The sequence below is a fragment of the Chionomys nivalis genome, chromosome 1 (assembly GCF_950005125.1).
Source record: "Chionomys nivalis chromosome 1, mChiNiv1.1, whole genome shotgun sequence".
NCBI classification, from domain to species: Eukaryota; Metazoa; Chordata; class Mammalia; order Rodentia; family Cricetidae; genus Chionomys; species Chionomys nivalis.
In genome coordinates, this window is record NC_080086.1 from 152,746,553 (window position 1) to 152,765,710 (window position 19,158).

At 41.8% G+C, this 19,158-nt stretch overlaps 1 protein-coding gene across 4 annotated transcripts in view; it reads left to right on the top strand.

Moving 5' to 3' along the window:
• Rbm33 (RNA binding motif protein 33) overlaps positions 1-19,158 on the top strand; it is a 106,302-nt gene that overhangs the window by 71,008 nt on the left and 16,136 nt on the right. For all 4 annotated transcript variants that reach the window (XM_057765245.1, XM_057765252.1, XM_057765229.1 and 1 more), the window contains 3 exons: positions 1,387-1,701; positions 3,054-3,341; positions 6,052-6,705. In XM_057765245.1, the coding sequence (XP_057621228.1) occupies positions 1,387-1,701; positions 3,054-3,341; positions 6,052-6,705 (1,257 nt within the window). The remainder of the gene's footprint in view (positions 1-1,386; positions 1,702-3,053; positions 3,342-6,051; positions 6,706-19,158) is intronic.

A 19,158-nucleotide genomic window follows, 5' to 3' on the forward strand; every position in this document is an offset into this window, starting at 1 on the left:
AAGTGGTTCTCATTTTCTTGGAGCTGAGCTTTGTCATCCTTGGAATTTTAAAGGGTGACTTTACCATTAGACTACTGAACCTAACGTTACAGTATGCCCAGATGCTGTGTTTGCTCATCTGGGGTAGTATTTTCCACCACACCTTCTTGATGGGAAGGGAAAGGCCTTGGTGGGGAAAGAACACGACAGCTTCTCACTCTGTATGTGACAGGCTTGTGCGCCCTCTGCTGGTAGGTATTTACTGGCCAGTACACGTGTTTGTGACATTTTTCCTACCTGGTATATTTTCTTCATTTTTTTAACCTACAAGATGCATAGAGATTGAGCAAGGTGCGGTGGCATTCCTTAATCCCAGCATTTGGGAGATGTTGTCTACCCAAAAAGGGGGAGAGAGAGTTGGTGTCATAGTACACTTGACTCAACTGTTTAGATCCATAGAAAATATATAAGAATGTGTACCTAGGGGCTGGAGAGATCTTTAAGTCATAAAGAACCATTGCTGCTTTTCTAGAGGATGGGATTTAATCCCCAGCACCCACATGGTGACTCACAACCATCTATAATTCCAGTCCCACACGATCCCAGCCTTCCTCTGGCTGCGGTAGGCACCAGACGTGTCCATGATGCATAGACATTCATTCACCTAAAATATCCGTACACATAAATCAATTACTAAATAGTATATCTAGGGATGCAGAGATAACTTAGTAGGTGAAAGCACCTGTTAACAAATCTGAGCACCCCAGTTGGACCCCTAGAACTCAGATGAAGGATTAGAACTGACTTTAGCAAGTTGTCCCCTGACCTCCATGTGTATATTGTGGCACATGTTTGTGTTGGTGTACATATACTCACATATATACACAGCCAGTTGAGCAATAAGTAAAGGAAATTAAAAAGATATTAAAGCTGAAAAGAGAAAATAACTATTTTCAGTGTTCAAAGAGGTTATTAAATATTTTGAATTTTATCTAAAAATGGAACCTCTGTTGTAGAAACATTAGAATATAGGTGAGTTTAAAGAAATTATATCATCCCATTACCAAGCCGCTCTTGCCATGACCATGTGGGTGTGTCTTTTTTTTAGTAGGAAAGCAGTGTGTCCTTGTCTATGTACTTTTATCTTTAGGTAATTTAGTCACTGTGGTCTTTCTCGTCTAGTGGACTGCCTTTGGTGTACCATCTAAACTTGCTGTAGAAAGTTGCCTTTTATGATGGTGCATATGTTTTAGGCATACAAAGGTAGTGCCACCAGCTGATAGCTGCATTTATGACACAGTTCTCACCATGCATCTTCTTGTGCTGAGATTTATAAGGAAAACATTGGAATGAAATCTGCCTACCACTGTTTGTAAGCTGTTGTTTCTCTTTCTTTTGGAATGGAAGGGACCCTTGCATCCTCCATTGCCGCCACCTCATCAACCACAGCCCCAGCCTCAGCAGCCCCAGCAGCAGCCCCAGCATCACCAGCACCAGCCACCTCTTCAGCCCCCCCTCCAGCCTCCACATCAGCCTCCTCCACAGCATCAGCCTCCCCCTCAGCATCAGCCACAGCAGCACCAGCATCACCACCACCTTTCCGCTCCTCCGCCTCCTCTGATGCCCATGTCTCAGCCGCAGTTCAGACCACATGTGCAGACTGCTCAGCCTCAGCCCAACAGCAGTCGGATGCAGTGCACCTCACGTCAGGGCCTACGACATGTGAGTACTACATGTGGCTCAACTTAAAATTCCTGTGGTAGATCATTTTCCAGCTGTTTTTTTTAATAAATTTGCCATATGTTTTCCAAAGTGAAACTGTAATTTTTTAATAGCACTTTGGGGAAGATTTTAAACATAGATACTAAGTTATCCTTTTGAGCCTTAAAGACTATGTTAATATTTACTTCTTGTATTTGGGTTTTCTGTAGTGATTAGACAGTACTGTTGGGTGGTAGTCATTCCACCAGTGCAAGCAGCTTAGCCTTTATAGGTTATCAGCCTCTGGGGGTTCTGAATAAGAGCTTACATTCATTTGTGTGAAATTAACTTACATTTGTTTGTGGTGGTACATTTTACATACTGTCAGCAAATGTGACTCTTGTCATGCATCGAAAGGAACTGGAAGGTGACAGGTTGCTGTGAGAGTAAAATGTAGCTACCATTGCCTTGTCCATTAGTAACTGACATTACTGTCTCTTTCAGGACAAAACGTAATATTGCTTACTGTTCCTGTCTATAAGTCTTCTTTTTAGTTCTGTACTTTTATCCTCATAGTTTGAGCAGGTCACCAAACTGCTTTGAACCTATTTTCCTAACCCTGCCTCTGTGTGTGTGTGTGTGTGTGTGTGTGTGTTTTGCTTTTTTTATTTGATTGGTTGGTTTTTCGAGACAGGATTTCTCTGTAGCTTTGGTTCCTGTCCTGAAAATAGCTCTGTAGACCAGGCTTGCCTCCATCTTCCAAAGATCCACCTGGCTCTGCCTCCCGAGTGCTGGGATTAAAGGCATGCATCTCCACCGGCAATATCTTAATATGACTTAGATGAAAACATCAAGGGGATTTCTAGGTAAAGGAAAGGCATGTGAGACTAGATTTCCTTTTTAAGGTAATGGCCTGACTCAATCACCTCTATCTCTTGATTTATGGGTTCTTTCCCAGGCATGTAGGGGAAGATAACCAAGACTTTCCTTGTGATAGAACTCTGTGGCACCTTTCTCCTTTGGAAAGCTTTTTATAATATTGAAACATGGCGTTGGGTTCTCCTGTTCAATTTTAGACTTAGGTGAAGTAGGAATAACATTGATTATATTTGGGTCCTTGATGGGTTTTTTGTTGTTATTTTAGCCCATACTTCTGTTAAAAATGTTGGTTTATATACTGAAAAAAATCACTGGGTTTGACTTTTACAAATGAAAACTGTACCTTTATGGAACCAAGTCCTAAGCATCGGGGCACACAGCATTTGTATTTGCCAGAGTAAGGGATCTACCCCTCACAAGACAAGGCAGCTATTGATGACAGCAATCCCTCGTGTTTTTACTCACTAATAAGCTTGTGTTTCTTTTTGTGACAGAATGCAACATCTCAGAGTATAAGCAAACGGCCCATGCAGCAGATGCAACCCACCGCTCCCAGAAACAGTAATCTGCGTGAACTCCCCATAGCACCTTCACATGTATTAGAAATGAGTGGTAATCGCTCTTCCTCCACACCTGCAGCTCAGGTGAAGCCCATTGTCAACACATCTCCACCCTCCAGGGCTGTGGTGGCTTCTAGGAGCTCCCAGGGAAAATCTGATGCAAAAGTCAAACCGCTTAGCCCTGGGGCTCAACCTAAGGAAGAAACAAAAACAGAACCAGAGGTAGGACCTCTTTCCTGGGACTTGTTTGTTCTGAAATAGGGAGCCTGACTGTCAATATGTTCTGCTTAGTTCGCTTATCCAGAAACTCTGTCCACTTATTCCTCCCAAGTAGATACTTCTTTTAACCTAAAAGACATGTTCATAAAAAATACTCTTACTGCTGTGGGATGTAGCTCAGTGACAGAGCACCTTAAGCAGCTTGCATTTTCATTCCTTGGTGTATGCGTGAGTACTCTGATATTCTCACTGGTCTATTTATATAATTATTACCTTATTATATAGAATCAATATATACCCAGGTTTAGCAGATATTTTCTTTAAAGGATCCCAGATTTTATAAATGTTCTAGATCAGCATAATCATTCAGCTCTGCCATTGTGGCTCAAGGTGGTTTATAAATAGTTCTTACAGGCACAGATGTGGTCTGTACCAACAAACTCTACTCACAAAACCAGCTGGTTCTGTGGCCTTACTTACATTTGGTAATTTAAAATAGGTGTAGACTTTTTGTGGATCAGTATTTTATGTGGTCTTCGATTTTGAAGTCCTTAGTTTCTCACAAGCCTCAACTTTCTTACCTGTTGAATAAGGATGAAACAAAATAGGGTATACCTGGGAGCTGGGCACAGACAAGTACAGGGAGTTATGTGAGCACCAGTGAAATCCATGCTGAATGTAACAAAGCAGTTAACCAGTTAGCTGATTATTACAGTGTTCAGTGTGATGATAGCATGGAGCATTTCCTTAAGTAAGAATTTAAGGAATTCATTCTTTCTTTCTTTCTAAAAACCAGCTTACACTGTTTTAATCTTTTAATTAGGTTTTTGTCATTTAAGTCTTCTGATGAATTATTAATGATGGTTTTAATTGTATCACAGAAAAATTATGAAGTCAGATGTTTGGATATCTTTTAATAAATGTCATTAAAAAGAAGATTGTGGGTTTCATAATAAGTGTATGAAAGAAAACTATGAAACTACTGACTGGAATGGAGTGGTTTGTAAAAAATTCTTTGTGAGCTAGGTCTTGGGTTGCAATCTTGTAATCTTAGCTACTCTGAAGGCTGTGGCAGGAAAATCACTAGTTCAAGGCCAGTCTGGACAACTTAGATCCTTCTCAAAATTTTTTTAAGCCGGGGGGGGTAATAAAGAGGTATATATTAGACACTCCAAATAATAAAAAGTGGTTCTTTGCTAAAAATTTGATAGTGCCTTTGGTTTGTTTATATATCTAGCTTAGGACTTGTATATGTGTTCAGTCTAGTTCACATACACATTTCTTACCTGATAGCAATGGCTAAATAGCACAAGGAGAGGAACAATCAGCCTTGGATTTTTATTTCATTTTAGACTTAACCACAAATTCTTCTGTAAAGTTACCACAGGCAGATAATTTATAAAGGTAAAATGGAAAGTTGAGAGGTTGCATTGGTAGAGGTTGAATGCCTTAATTTATTTTAGTTTAGTTTTTTGTACACATAAGTGGAACCAGGCTTGTATTTTCTTCTAAAGAAATACATTTATTTTGCTTAGCTATGGGTAGCTTAATGACTCTTATTCATTTAGTTGGTATTGGCTTAGAAAGGAATAAATCTAAAGTATTTTTATCTATATCTCTGAACCTGCTTTAACCCTTTTTTGACCCCTTGTGAAACAAATGTTGACAAATTACTTCTGTGTTAGGAAATAGTGCATCTGGATCTTGCTCCTGTATCGTTTGCTGTTGGACTGCAGGTTTCTTACCCAGGCCTGCTGAGTAACAGTCTCTCACTCACTTACCTTTAGTTTTGTTTGAAATGTACCCATGACTTTGTCCTAGGACAAGAAGCAGGTCAGCCCATGCCAAGAAGTCCATGGAGTACCTACTCAACTCTCCAGCTCTGTGCTTGTTTTACATTTCTAATTCTTGAGATTTACACAAGATAGGCAAGATTTGTAATTAGGTGAATCCCAGATAGGTTGAATCTCATTCTTCTGTAAAGACTATGGAGAGGTGATCATAAAAAAAAACAAAAAACAAAAAAAAAACATTATTTTTAAGTTATAAACTTTCTTCATTGGATTTTTTAGTAAAAAAAAATTACTGGACTTTTGAAAGGAATTCTCTGTATTGACTTTTAGTATAACTTGGGTCTGGGATACTCAGGGCATTCACTTACCATTAATATTCCAATACTGCAATTGGCAGCATTTTGATTCTGAGGAGGGTGTGTGAGTTCAAGGTCAGAAAGATTGACTTGTGCTGTTCATTATAACCAATTATTCTGTGACAAATGAGTTTGAGATCAGGCTGAAAATTCTGTACGAAAAATCAATAGTTCTAATCAGGGCCTTTCAGGTCATTTACACCCCACCTTTTGTTGGTTTGTCAGGGAAGAGCCAGATAAAACCCCTGTGACAGCAGGGACTCATGGCTGTTGCCATTCCCATTTGAAATATATTTTGATTTCTTAAATGAATAGTTTAATTGGTTTCAAACTTGTAAATGAGTGGAAATTTACATTATTTCATTTTTAATATTCTGATAAGATCTTTCCAAATTAGGTTTAGCTGTATAATTTTTCCCCTCCCTAGAGGAGTTATATATCTTGTTAAGCTGATTTTTGAATGTCTTCTTTCAAATACTGAATTGAAAGGTTTGGGGGAAATTCATTTGTTTGAAATGGCCACCCTGCCCTATAAAGCAAAGTGAACCTTGTTTTCCATTTCAGTTCCCTGATGAAGATGAGGAGACAAGGCTATATCGTTTAAAGATAGAGGAGCAGAAACGCCTGAGGGAAGAAATCCTGAAACAGAAGGAGTTACGAAGGCAGCAGCAGGCTGGTGCTAGAAAGAAGGAGTTACTGGAAAGACTTGCACAACAGCAGCAGCAACAGCAGCAGCAGCAGCAGCAACAACAACAACAACAGATCTATGGTCCACAGAACCCTGCAGAGCAAGAGGAGCTGGCAGCTACACCATCACCCACAAATGGTAACCCACTGTTGCCTTTTCCAGGGACACAGTGCAGGCAGAATGTGAAAACCAGACTTCTTGTTAAAAACCAAGATGTTACCATTGCTAATGTTCAGCCCAAGGCAGTAAACTTTGTCCCGCCTGGTGCTAACATGCAGCATCAAGGACAGCATGTGAGACCACTGAAACATCTTCGACAGCTGCCACACAAAGTCCTCCAAGTCAAGCCTATGGACATGGAGGAGGCCCCCCACTCCCCACAGGCAGCCAGAGTGACGTCCCTCCAGGGCCGGCCTCAGGACACCAAGCCAGGGGTGAAGAGGACTGTCATGCACAGGGCCAACAGTGGAGGTGGTGGAGATGGGCCACATGTCAGCTCCAAGGTCAGGGTGATTAAGTTGTCTGGAGGGGTAAGTTGACAAATTTTATGCATTTTACTGTAAATTTGTTTGCCTTAGAGAGTTTTAGTCTCCACAAAAGAATTGAGTTTGGCCTTTGGTAGAGTCATGTAGATTAGCCAAACCTCAAGGTTGGTATGAGGACTGTCAATTCAAAATCTGCCTCTGTCTGGATCTGTATTATCTCAGCTGTCTTGAGTATAGTGAACAGCCATTGTGATGTCCTGCAGCTATACCTTTCTGAGTTTTAGTTTCTTTTGTAAATAACAGTGTACTAAACAAATTTCTCATAATCCAACAAACTTAAACTTCAAGTTTGTCATAGAAGTAAAATTTCCTATTACACATGATAGTTGTTTATAGCTATGGGGTCACTGAGCATGTGTGGTCAGAGGGAAGGGATCCACTTTCAAACAGCAGGGACTATCATTAAACCTGTGCTCAAGACCCTTTTCCCTGTTGTATTTTGAAGAGAAATTCTGCTTTGAAAACATGTTATCTTACCATGTCATTTCAAAAGGATAGCACTCCGTTATGTGGTTTTCAATGAGACACCGGAAGTGCAGTTTGCACTGTAGTCAGGACAGGTTCGGTGCTCTAAATAGCAAGATCCTGCACATAGTCTTCATGAAGAGGGTACTGGATACTTGCTTTCTTCCAGTTGTAAGAACTTTGTTGCAGTGCATAATCCATATTCATTGCATTGATTACAGTGGCTTCTAAAGTAAATGCCATTGTTCATATGTTTGTTGTGCTCTACGACAACGATACTTACTATATACATTTTCTATTGTAAATTGGGAAAACAGGAACCCTGTGGACATGAGGTTTTAGAAATAAACCAACTGTAGCGATTGATTAAAGGCACAAAATTTGTACACTAGAAAGAAAGAAAAAAAAAACCCTGTAACTCCACCTATGGAAGAAGGCAGCGCCCTGAAGAACGTGCAATGCCATGTGGTTTGCTTGTCAGTTAGCTGAGTGCATGGAGACAGAAAACAGAATTTCTCCCACATGGTGTAAGGACACTTCTATAGAATAATACTGAGTAAAGTTACATATGTAGAATACTCAGTGTCAATAATTCTGTTTTATCTGAATGTTTTCCTCATGTTTTTGTGATTCAGATGCTGATCAGCAGATGAGCTGTCACATTTAACATACAAAGCTGCTGTGTTCGTTGGCACAGTAAATGCTCAACGTGTTTGTTCTTAGCTTTGGGCCTTATTTAATACTTGAGAAGTTAGTCTGTCTCATTTAGTTAAAAGCTCAAGAGAAGATAGCCACTGATGGAAATAGAACTTTCCGCACTAATAGAAAGAGCTGTATATAAGATACCTAACCTCTACTGCCAACCTCTGTCCCCTGAAGGTTGGCAGTAGAGGTTAGGTATGTAATCATGCTGCCTAATTGAACAACAAATAAATAGGAAAGACAGTCTTTGGACTTTTCCACTTACATAGCCACCAGTCAAGTGCTTTGGAACCAGTTCTAACCTGTCTTTTTCACTCTTAAGTACTGACAAGCATTTCCAACAGTGTTGGTGGAGTTTTCCTGTCCCTACTGCCAGTTCCCAAATAATCAACTCAGAGGCTGAATATGAATATAAATGCTTGGCCAATAGCTCAGTCTTGTTAATAGCTAATTCCTACCTTAAAACCCATATTTCTTATCTATGCTTTGCCACATGGATTGGTACCTTTTCTCAGTACGGCATGCCTGTCTTCTTTCTCTGCCTCTGCCAGTGACTCCTCTGACTATGCTCTTATGCACCGCAGCATCCTTAGTTTGGGCACCCTGCCTGTACTTCCTTGCTGGCTATTCACCAATCAGCTTTTTATTAACCCAGTTTGATTGACAAATATTCACAGTATACAGAAGAATTATTCCACAGCACAGCAGCTCTTTTAATTCTGTGTTGGCAACTTTGGCTAACCTGTTGGGGTTCACTTTTCTCTTGGGTAAATCATGTTTTCCTAATGCCATGCCATTCCTCCCCTAGTGGATAGAAACTATTTTTAAGAGAACACACAATTGTGGGTTAGTTGCAGCATGTGCCTAATTAGGAGAGTACAAGAAGTAAGCAGTTGCATGTTCCAGCATCAAGTGCCACCACATTTTCTTGACTTTTAATTTTATTATTGCCCTGAGTTGCTGCTAGGCATCAGTCACAGTTGTCTTCTTCTGTGCACTGGAATCACCCGAGGGCTCAGACCTGTGCTTATGCTCCGCCTCTAAGAATCTTGTTAGGAGTCTGCACAGAGCCAGGTGTAACAGTTGGGCTACCTGGGAGTGTGGGGAAGACACGCTTGTAACATGGCACCTGTCTTAGTTAAGGTTTCTAGTGCTGTGAAGAGACACTGTGACCACAGGAAAGCACTTAATTGTGGTGGCTCACTTACTGTTCCAGTTTAGTCCGTTATCCTCATGGTGGGAAGCAAGGCAGCATTCAGGTAGACATAGTGCTAGAGAAGGAGCCGGGTTTTTTTTTTTTAATTATTATTATTATTCTTCCCCTTTTGGTTTTTCGAGACAGGGTTTCTCTGTAGCTTTGGAGCCTGTCCTGGAACTCACTCTGTAGACCAGGCTATCCTTGAACTCACAGAGATCCTCCTGCCTCTGCCTCCCCAGTGCTGGGATTAAAAGCGTGCGCTACAGCATATATGAGACCTCAGAGCGTGCCCCCACAGTAACATGTTTCCTTTGACAAGGCCTTGCCTTCTCCATCAACGCCACACCTCCTCATAGCACCACTTCCTTTGGATGATTGCAGGCATGCACCACATATCCTGTTGGAAAGATACATCTATATCTATACATATATAATATATGTGTGTGTGAATATATGTACATATGTATGTGTATTTCAGTATATATATTTCATTGTTTAAGATTAACATACTTACATCATTTCCCCCTTCCCTTTGCTGCTTCCAAACCCTCCCTTGTAGGACCCCTAACTTGCTGTCTTTCAAATTCATGGCCTCTTTTTCTTTAGTTCAGTGTTTCTCGATCTTCCCAGTGCTGTGACCCTTTAGTATAGTTCCTCATTTGTGATGACTCCCAACCATAAAATTATTTTTGTTGCTTCTTCATAACTATAATTTTGCTACTGTTATGAATTGTAATGTATCTGTCTGTGTTTTCTTTTAGTCTTAGGCTACCCCTATGAAAAGGTTGGGACCCACAGGTCTAGAACCCACTGTTTTAGTTTTTGTGTGTTTTCCTAAATAAATAACTGCAATTTGCTCAGCCTGTGTAATGTTACTTGTATTTTTGAGGGCTGGCCATTGGAGAACATTTTATTATATGTCAGAAATGAGCACAGGCTTCCTTAGAGCTACCTCCTTTACTGTTGTTCAACCTAGAATTTATGTAATTAAATCTAAAGTGTCTAGTAGTGTCTCCTTTCTGGTGCCATTCTCTAGCCAGGGTATGGGCTCCATGATCAGTACTGCTCAATACTGTCTCTGCTTGCCTGTGCCAGCTGTTCTCATACCTCATACCAAGTGGGGATGTCTCAACTTCTTCGGGCTTCTCTGAGTGACGTACAACCGCTGAGATTGCTGTGAATCGCAGTGGATGTCTCTTCTCTTCCATAGCTCATTTAAAAATCAAATCATCTTCACGTTTTGTTTTGTCTTTTGAGACAGTCTCATGTAGCCCTGAGCTTGCTATGTAGTTTGCATTCATGATGTTCTTGCCTGTGCCACCAGATGCTCAAATTAAAGCCACCATACCTGGCTTTCTTAGGATTTTTTTTTTTTAAACTGGATTTTGTTAAAGAAGGAGACCTGGGTTTAAGACAGTAAGTTCTAGGCCTGCCTTTTCTTTAAGTATGTTACCTTTAAGACCTGTTTCCATTTATCCTAAGGTAATTTATAGTTGTTGTACGTCAGTCATCTTTATTGAAACTATTTGGGTCCTCTTTATTAAAACTATTGCATTGTGGTGGCAGGAAACATTCCTAAAGATTTTATAAGAATGATTTTTTTGATACTGTTTCTTGTGTAGTTTTTGGTGGTTGAAGGAAAATGGTCCATTTTGTACAGAGCTTGTCGTTGGCATTGTTTCTGGCATTGGCTGCTCTGAAACTTATATCATGGCACAGAGCTTGAACCTCTCCTTCTCTAGGGTCAAGCTAACTTTCTTGTGTGACACTGTGACACATAGAAGTTTTCCAGCTTTGTGTGCAGAAAATCCATGTTTGGGTAGTTGCCTATCTTGGCTGCTTCTGTCACACAAAACAATCTTTTTCTTTTTTCTTTTTTTTTTTTTCCTTCTGAATCTGAATTTCCTACCTACGAATGGGTTTAATCTGGATGCTGGGAGGAGTTCTAAAAGAAAACTGCTGGCAGATGGAGATGGTTCACGAGGCCCTGAAGAGGACTGTGCTTCTGGCTGGCATTTGTAGTGTCTACTGTTTGTCCAGGGTTGAGCATGCCCACAGCCCATGAGGCAGACAGAGTGGCATTCTCATTTCACAGGGAAGTAAACTGAGTCTCAGGGAGATTATGTGACCCACCTGGTGCCACACAACAAAGCAGTAGGTCCAGACATAAGCTGGATTTAATTCTGAGTCTTGGCCTGTTTAATTATTAAAGCTAAGGTAGAAAATATAAAAAGTTTATATACTATGAACTGCTGGAGTCATCAGTCATTCTTTCTTATTAAGCACAGAAACAAACAAATTAAAATAAGTGTATGTCTGGGGAAAAGCCCCACAGCCTCATCTGGCTCGTGGGAGATGGCATCCAGTTCATCTCTGAGTGCCCTCAGTGACTTGGATTGATTGACCTCCTTTGCCTATCATGACATGAGGGGTTGGATGAGAATGAAGTGCAGTTTTTAGGCGATGGTCATTGCTCAGTAAACATCACAGCACCATCCTTTAGTTGAAGAAAGAAAGAACTGTTTAGTATCAGGAAAGCAGGCAGATTTTATCCTGACCCAGTTTATGAAAATTTTAGAAATTGGGCAGCAAATAAAGAAAACAGTTGTTGGTTCTATGGGCACATAGAGAAATGGGAGAAATGCAGGACCCCAGCAGGATAGCCTGCTGTTTGGCTATGGCTCTTTTGTATTATGTTTAAAGGATGTCAGAATACTGCTTTTGGAAGGTCCCAGTTTTCCTGTGGGTGCTTGCATTGGAAAATGGGGTGAATTTGTCCATCTCTTTCCCCATTCTTATTGTCATTACTAGGCTTCCTTTAGAAGTAGAGACGCAGTGCATGGGTCCCTCTCTTTGTGAGCCATGGAAGAACTTGGTTTTGTTACACCTTCAGTGAAAGAAGTTCTGAGGTCTTGCCCCTTTACTGCTTTCACCAAGTGCTTATATCTCACTACGTTTGTTCCCCCACCTCACCCCACTCTGCCTCTTTGTCTTTTTTTTTAACTGAGCTCTACATTTTTCTCTGCTACCCTCCCTGCCTTTCCCCTGCCCTTCAACCCTCTTCCAAGGTCCCCATGCTCCCAATTTACACAGGAGATCTTGTCTTTTTCTTCTTCCTATGTAGATTAGATTTATGTATGTTTTAGGGTTCTCATTACTGTCTAGGTTCTCTGGGATTGTGATTTATGGTCTGGTTTTTCTTTGCTTTATGTTTAAAAACCACCTATGAGTGAGTACATGTGATAATTGTCTTTCTGTGTCTGGATTACCTCACTCAAAATGATGTTTTCTAGCTCCATCCATTTGCCTGCAAAATTTAAGATGTCAATTTTTTCTGCTGTGTAGTACTTCATTGTATAAATGTACCACATTTTCCTTATCCATTCTTCGGTCAAGGGGTATTTAGGTTGTTTCCAGGTTCTGGCTATGACAAACAAAGCTGTTATGAACATAGTTGAGCACAGGTCCTTGTGGCACGATTGAGCATCCTTTGGGTATATACCCAAAAGTGGTATTACTGGGTCTTGAGGAAGGTTGTTTCCTAATTTTCTGAGAAATCACCATACTGACATCCAAAGGGGCTATACCAGCTTGTACTCCTACCAGCATTGCAGGAATGCTCCCTTTACCCCACATCCTCTCCAGCACAAGTTGTCTTTTAATGTCCGTTCATCATTGATCACTTTGTCTTCCTCAGATGGTTTATGAGAAGGTTGGAGGCAGAGTGTGTTGACTTAGGCCAGAGACACTAGAGACTGCAGCTCGTACATCAGCCTCACCTGGGTTTTCACCCAGAATCACATGTTTGGTTTCTGGTCTTTTAATCTTAAGCAATCCCTTGACCCTTGTGTTCCTTGCTGTTGGCACTTTAAAGGGCAAAACCAGTGATTTTGTGGCTTATGCTGTAATTTGCATTTATCTTTTGCTTCTTCCTGATAATTTTGAGGTTGTTTATGTTTGGCAGGCTGCTTACAGAAAGTAGCCTGTCCTTGGTGTAACTGTGCAGACTTAGCCTATATTGCTGAGCTTAGCTTTGATGACTTGGGTGAACTAATGTTTCCCAAGTCTTTCCTGTAGCTGGCCTCCCCTGGTTGTTTCTGTAAGTTGTAGTTGGGAAGGAGCTCCACTTCTTATACTTGCTTCTCCCCACCAGCCAGCAGTGCTGTGGCCGATTCCAGCATGCCTTGTTTATTTCTCAGCTGTCATACTCTAAGCCTCGTCTTCACCCTCATTTACTTTTTTTTTTAATCTAACATCAAATAAGGTGTGGGCTTTGATTTTTTCAATGAACTGTCACTGCTGTTATTACTTTGATGCTAGATCTAGTCCTGATTGTCCAGAGAGAGCCTCTTCCTGCTGGCTTCTGTGTCCATTGAGAACTCTCCATTGTTCTCTAAACATATGCCTACTTGCTGTACTCAAGCTTGTCTGATGTGTCTTGGCCTTTTTCGGTATGGCTCTGGGGTAGGTCCTATCTTTATAAGGCTTCAGTTCCTTGGAGCACAGGTGCCAGAGGCTGCTGTGATCATCAGCTTCCCATTGCTGTGATAAGGTGAGGTTTGAAGGAGGAAGATGTTTACCTTGTCTCACCAGGTCAGAGGTTTTGGTCCACAGTTTCTCCAAGCTTCATCTCTTCAAGGCTGTTTGACACACCATGGCAGAGAAGGCCTGGCTGTCTCCCAGCAGCTGGGTAGAGAGGCCGACAAAGAAAAGAGCAGAGGTCCCTAAAATCTCATGAGCTGTTGCATTAATACTGCATTAATTTCCTGGGGAGACATATTTGTCCCATGGATCCCAATGGCAGATCAAAGTTCAGCTTGATGAACCAGTGAGTTTACAGAGCATAGGGGAAAGGAACTTACAATGATGTGAGTGACCCCCGAATAGTTGTATCACTACTAAGTCCCACTCTATCATAGACAATGATAGATGGAAGATGCGTCATGGGTTCCACTTTGAGTGAACCTTCTATGTTTTGTATCTCTAGCATTTCCAAGATGACTTGCAGCTGTGGGAGAGCAGGAAGTAGTCAAGACAGGAATGTCGGAAAAGACTCTTATGACCCCCTCCTCCATTACCATCGTATTGACCTGGCTACCACTGTGTTATTTTGCTTTTAGTGGTCCTTCCTACTATGCCACAGTATTCTCTACACCCAAGATAGCCTCATTATGTTTGGAGAGAGAAGTACCATATAACTAGGGCACTTTCCAATGACCTGTCACCTTACAGAAACACCACAGATTGGGAACAAAGCATACCTTTAACCATGGCCTTTGGAGGTCATGTAAGACCATGACCTTCAGGGATTATTAGTACATCATTGCCCTTAATGCCTATCTGTGCCTTCCTCTGGGGGTTGCAAAGAGAACTAGGCACTGCCTGCCGCACCTGCTGGGTTTTGCTGAGGGTGCATATTTCTTGAAAGAGTATTAGCAGGCAAAGTATAGATATGCATGTATTTTTTTACTACATTTTGTTATAGTTGTTTTGTATTCAAAAGAGAAATTGAATATATTTAAGGTTTGTTTTGGTTTTTCGAGACAGGGTTTCTCTGTGTAGTCCTGGCTGTCCTGGAACTCACTTTGTAGACCAGGCTTCCCTCAAACTCAGATCCACCTGCCTCTGCCTTCCAAGTGTTGGGATTAAAAGCCCACACTACTGTCACCTAGCATGTTTAAATTCAGTACCTCAAGGGACTCGCCAAGACATGCCCCTGTGGTACTAGCCAGGAAACAGGACACCTGATGGGAGGAAAGGCTATTTGGGACTTACCTTTTGTGGAAAGGTTATTGGGTTCTGGTGTTTGTGTGTATTGGTGAGGCCATCTGGCTTCCCCAGTTACTCAGGGAGGAAGTGTGTGGTAATGGTGTCAGCAGTGAGGTTTGGTCAGCGTCTGCAGAGCAGCTGTGGTCTCTGTTGTCACAGCACTAGGCCTGCCTTTGTGGAGCTTTACAGTGAGCTGAGCACTCTGGACCCTGTGAGTAACAGTAGGTACAAGCATGTTATCGGAGGCTGCTTGTTCGTTTCCTGGCCACCCAGATTCAAAATAATCACACTGAAAACTGTAGTAGTTGTAATACTGTTTGGCCTATTAGCTTATGCATATTTCTGGCTAGCTCTTACATCTTAAATTAACCCTTTCCTATTAAGCTGTGTATTGTCACATGGTTGTGGCCTACCTGTAAGGTTGTTTGGTGTCTGTCTGACTCTACCTACTTTCTCGTTATATCTCTTCCAGCCTGATTATATTCTGCCCTGCTATAGGACAAAGCAGATTCTTTTATTAACCAATGGTTGTAAACATATTAACAGCATACAGAGGAGAATCCCACATCACAAGCAGAATTGAGGTGGGATGAGTAGTATTACAGGGAGACCCGAAGAAATGGCTTCTGAGTGGAGAAGAAAGCAGGGTAAAGGAGTGAGTCTTCTAGGTATGTGTGTGGGGAGGGTGGGGTATGTGTAACTGTGGCAGTTTCTAGCTGAAGGAAGGGCACTGGGTTGAGTACAGAGAGTAAGTGAGTTTGGAGATGGGCCTTGCATAAGCTGCTTGGGTCTTAATTTGTAGAGCAGTGAGAGCCACTTGAAAGTTCTGGTGAGCTGATATTCTCACTCTGTTTTGCTGGCTTAGGGGAAAAATCTAGAAAAAAAAAAGCTGGCAGTTGTTTGTTTTTACAGATTTGGGGTTGAGTTCTATTTTAAACATTATACACAAGACGATATAAGACATAACTAATCACCTGAGTATTAGGGTTGAGATGAACAGAAACATTCATTTTATCCCTCAAATCTTTGTCACTTTGGGAAGTACCAGTCTGACAGAGAGTTAAAACACCTCTCCATGGCCACAGGCTGATGTAGAATTTGCCACACCCTTTCTTGTTGTCTGGAGATGCCATGTCTCAAGCCTCTATATTGCTCAGGACTTGCTGTTGTGGGTTCTGCCAATGCTGCTACATGTGCTCTGCCCTGCCTGCCACCCAGAGCTTCCCATCCTTTAGAGCTCTAGCTCTAGCTCCTGGCCCCTGCTCCTTCTTGAAGGGCTGTCTGCCTTCTGTTCCATATTTGTCACAGAACCTAGGACAGTTTCAAGGGTGTCTTAAGTAAGGTTTCCATTGCTACAACGAAACACCATGACCAGAAGTCAAGTTGGGGAGGAAAGGGTTTATTTGGCTTGCACTTCAGCATTGCTGTTCATCACTGGAGGAAGTCAGGACAGGAACTCAAATAGGGCAGGACCCCGGAAGCCGGAGCTGATGCAGAGGCCATGGAGGGGTCCTGCTTACTGGCTTGCCTCCCATGGCTTGCTTAGTCTACCTTCTTATAGAATCTAGGACCATCATCCCAAGATGGTACCACATTGATCACTAAATGTGAGAAAATGCCCTCCCCACATTGATCACTAAATGAGAAAATGCTTTACTGCTGGATCTCAAGGAGAGCTCCATTTCCTCAGCTGAGGCTCTAACTTGTGTCAAGTTGACACATAAAACCAGCCAGTATAAAGGATATTAAAAATACTTAAGAAACTTAATATGAAGCTAAAAATTTCTGCATAGTTGGGTTTCTTGTTTCAGAGCAGAAGTGAAGTGGACACAGTATCTCTCCGGGTGTCTGAGAATGAGCAGGGCAGTTGTTCCCTAGCCTTGTCAGTAATACCAGGAAATGAGCAAAACACCTCTCCATGGGGCAGGGTCCAGGATAACATTGATCTTTACTGTTAATCCTTTCAGCCACCTTCTGCTTTTCCCCCAAATCCCTTTTTCATTTGGTTTGCAGAATAGGATTGCGTTGTAAGGTCTGTTTGCTGCTTTTGAGCTTTAAAAATGCTCATAATTATTTGTTCTGGTGATAGGTTGTGCCACGGTTTATGTGTGAAGGTCAGAAGACTTGTGAGAGTTGACTCTTTCCATCATGTGGTTCCCAGGCGTAGAATTTAGGTCATCAGGCTTGGCATCATACACCCCTACCCACAGAACCATCTTGTCAGCCTTCTGTTTGGAACTTTGAAGTAGTCGATCTGTCACATTTGCTAGTTTGAAATTGTTATTTAGGGGACACAGCTCTGCCCTGCCTGGTTCTGGAGAAGCTAGCTTTGTAGGCAGTATGGCAGTATAGGCGGCTCAGGTGGACGGAGGTAAAGGTCGAGGTAGAATGGACTGGGACCATAGTCTTTGCAGGTATAAAGGACAGGACCATGGATAGAGTTCCGGGGAGATGGTTGTTGACATGGGTGGGCAGCAGGTAACAGGGTTGTACTGGGAAGGCACCTGCAGGGGCAGAGCTGCCTGGGGGAGGCCCCTGCAGCCTCCCCTCTGAAAAAAACCAGCTTACAGCCCCACTGCCTGAGCAGCCTCGGTATTGTAAAGAGCAGAGCCTTACTTCTGGTACATTTTCATTTTCACCTGCTAAGTTTGTGCCAGCTGCCCCTGGACCTTGTTTCTCCTCAGAAGTTCAAGGCTTTGGTGGTGTTTTTGGTATTTTTTGGTTTTGATTTCCTTTAAAGACAAGCTAATTCTTCTCTTTAAAGCTTTCTTCATATATACCTAGTCTCAGAATGAAAGATTATTACATGGGTAAGCACTTACAAATAACTGCCAGGTTCTCATATGGTAGAGTGGGGGCACATTCACACCCCTCACGAAGTGAAGTTCAGTAGTTAGATGTGGCTAGTCAAGTGGCTTTGGCCTTTCAGATTTGGTTTGTAGTTGCCCTCTGGACCCATTACCTGAAGAAATATTCCAGATTTATGTCCCCAGTGTGCTTGCTTGCTGGTGTGTAAGCATGCCTGATGATGGGGGGTGAGGGTGGGAGGGGGTGGGACAGACTTCAAATGTAAGATGTTCTAACACCCCACACAGCACCTGGGGCAAGGAGGTTAGGGTTGGCTTGTTTCTGCCCTGTCTCTCCTGTAGTCCAGCAGTCTACAGAGAGAAAATAGAGTTCTACACATATTTGTGCTTGGAAACTTCACGTAGCTTGCATATCATTTATTGTGCTGTTCTGAACAAGCCTCCCAGAGATTGCTGGGATAGGTTTGTATTGTTGTCCTTAATAGAAACCTGTGTGACAAGGGCTGTGGCTGCATCATCATCTACATTGCTGGTGACAGTGAAGTGTGGCCTTATCAGAAGGAGAATTCATAAGAGGCTGCCCTGGGACACCACACCACTGTCCTTCTGTGTGTCCTGACAATGTTATCTGTCCTTTCAGTGCTGAGTATCAAATGTCTGTCATGAGTACAGAAATTAATTTAATGTCACCTGAAGACATGCAATTAATCTTTTAGAGGTTTTTATAATACCTTTACAGAAAGAGTTGCCAGTTTGGCGGATTTGGATTTTGGGGTTTAGAAGAAGATAAGGAAAATTAATTTTTCATCAGGGTTAATACAAGCTAGCAGGGCCACAAAGGCTGAGGAAAATGATTGGGGAATTTGTCAAGTGTTGTCACTCCAGAATAATGCTGCTTAACGCCTGATAGGTATAATCAAGGGCTGAGGTTCTATGGAGAGGGATTAATCAATTTGCCTGCTAGTGAATGCAACTCAGCGATACCGCCTCTTCATGGGCTTTGAAGAATGAAAATAAGATTTGATCTGTCAAATTGCAAGAAGCTCTGACAGTATCAGTAAGCATTTTTATCTGTACATTTAAAGCATTTGTTATAAATAAATTTGTCCTGCTAATGTTGATGGCCACAAACCTCATTTTTTGGTAAGATTAAGCTGATAAAAAGTATTCCCTGGGCTTACTTAATTCAGATGGGTATTTTAAAAACCAAATACTAGTCTAAAGAGACATTTTTATTGTATTTATTAAAGGGCAATCATTTTAGAGCAATTCAGCAGTATGTTTCTACATGGGCACACCTTCTTCCCCTTATCTGCTTTAGAGAAACTGTTGTGCCAGAAGTCACAGCATGCCCCATGATGCCTAGGAGACCGCTCGTCCTGAAGATTTGCTTCTGCATCACTCGAGGACACTGGCTTACATCTCAGCAGCAGATTTCTAAGATGCCCCTTTGAAGCAGTACCTTCAAAATATTTGAAGTATTTTAAACCTTGTGTA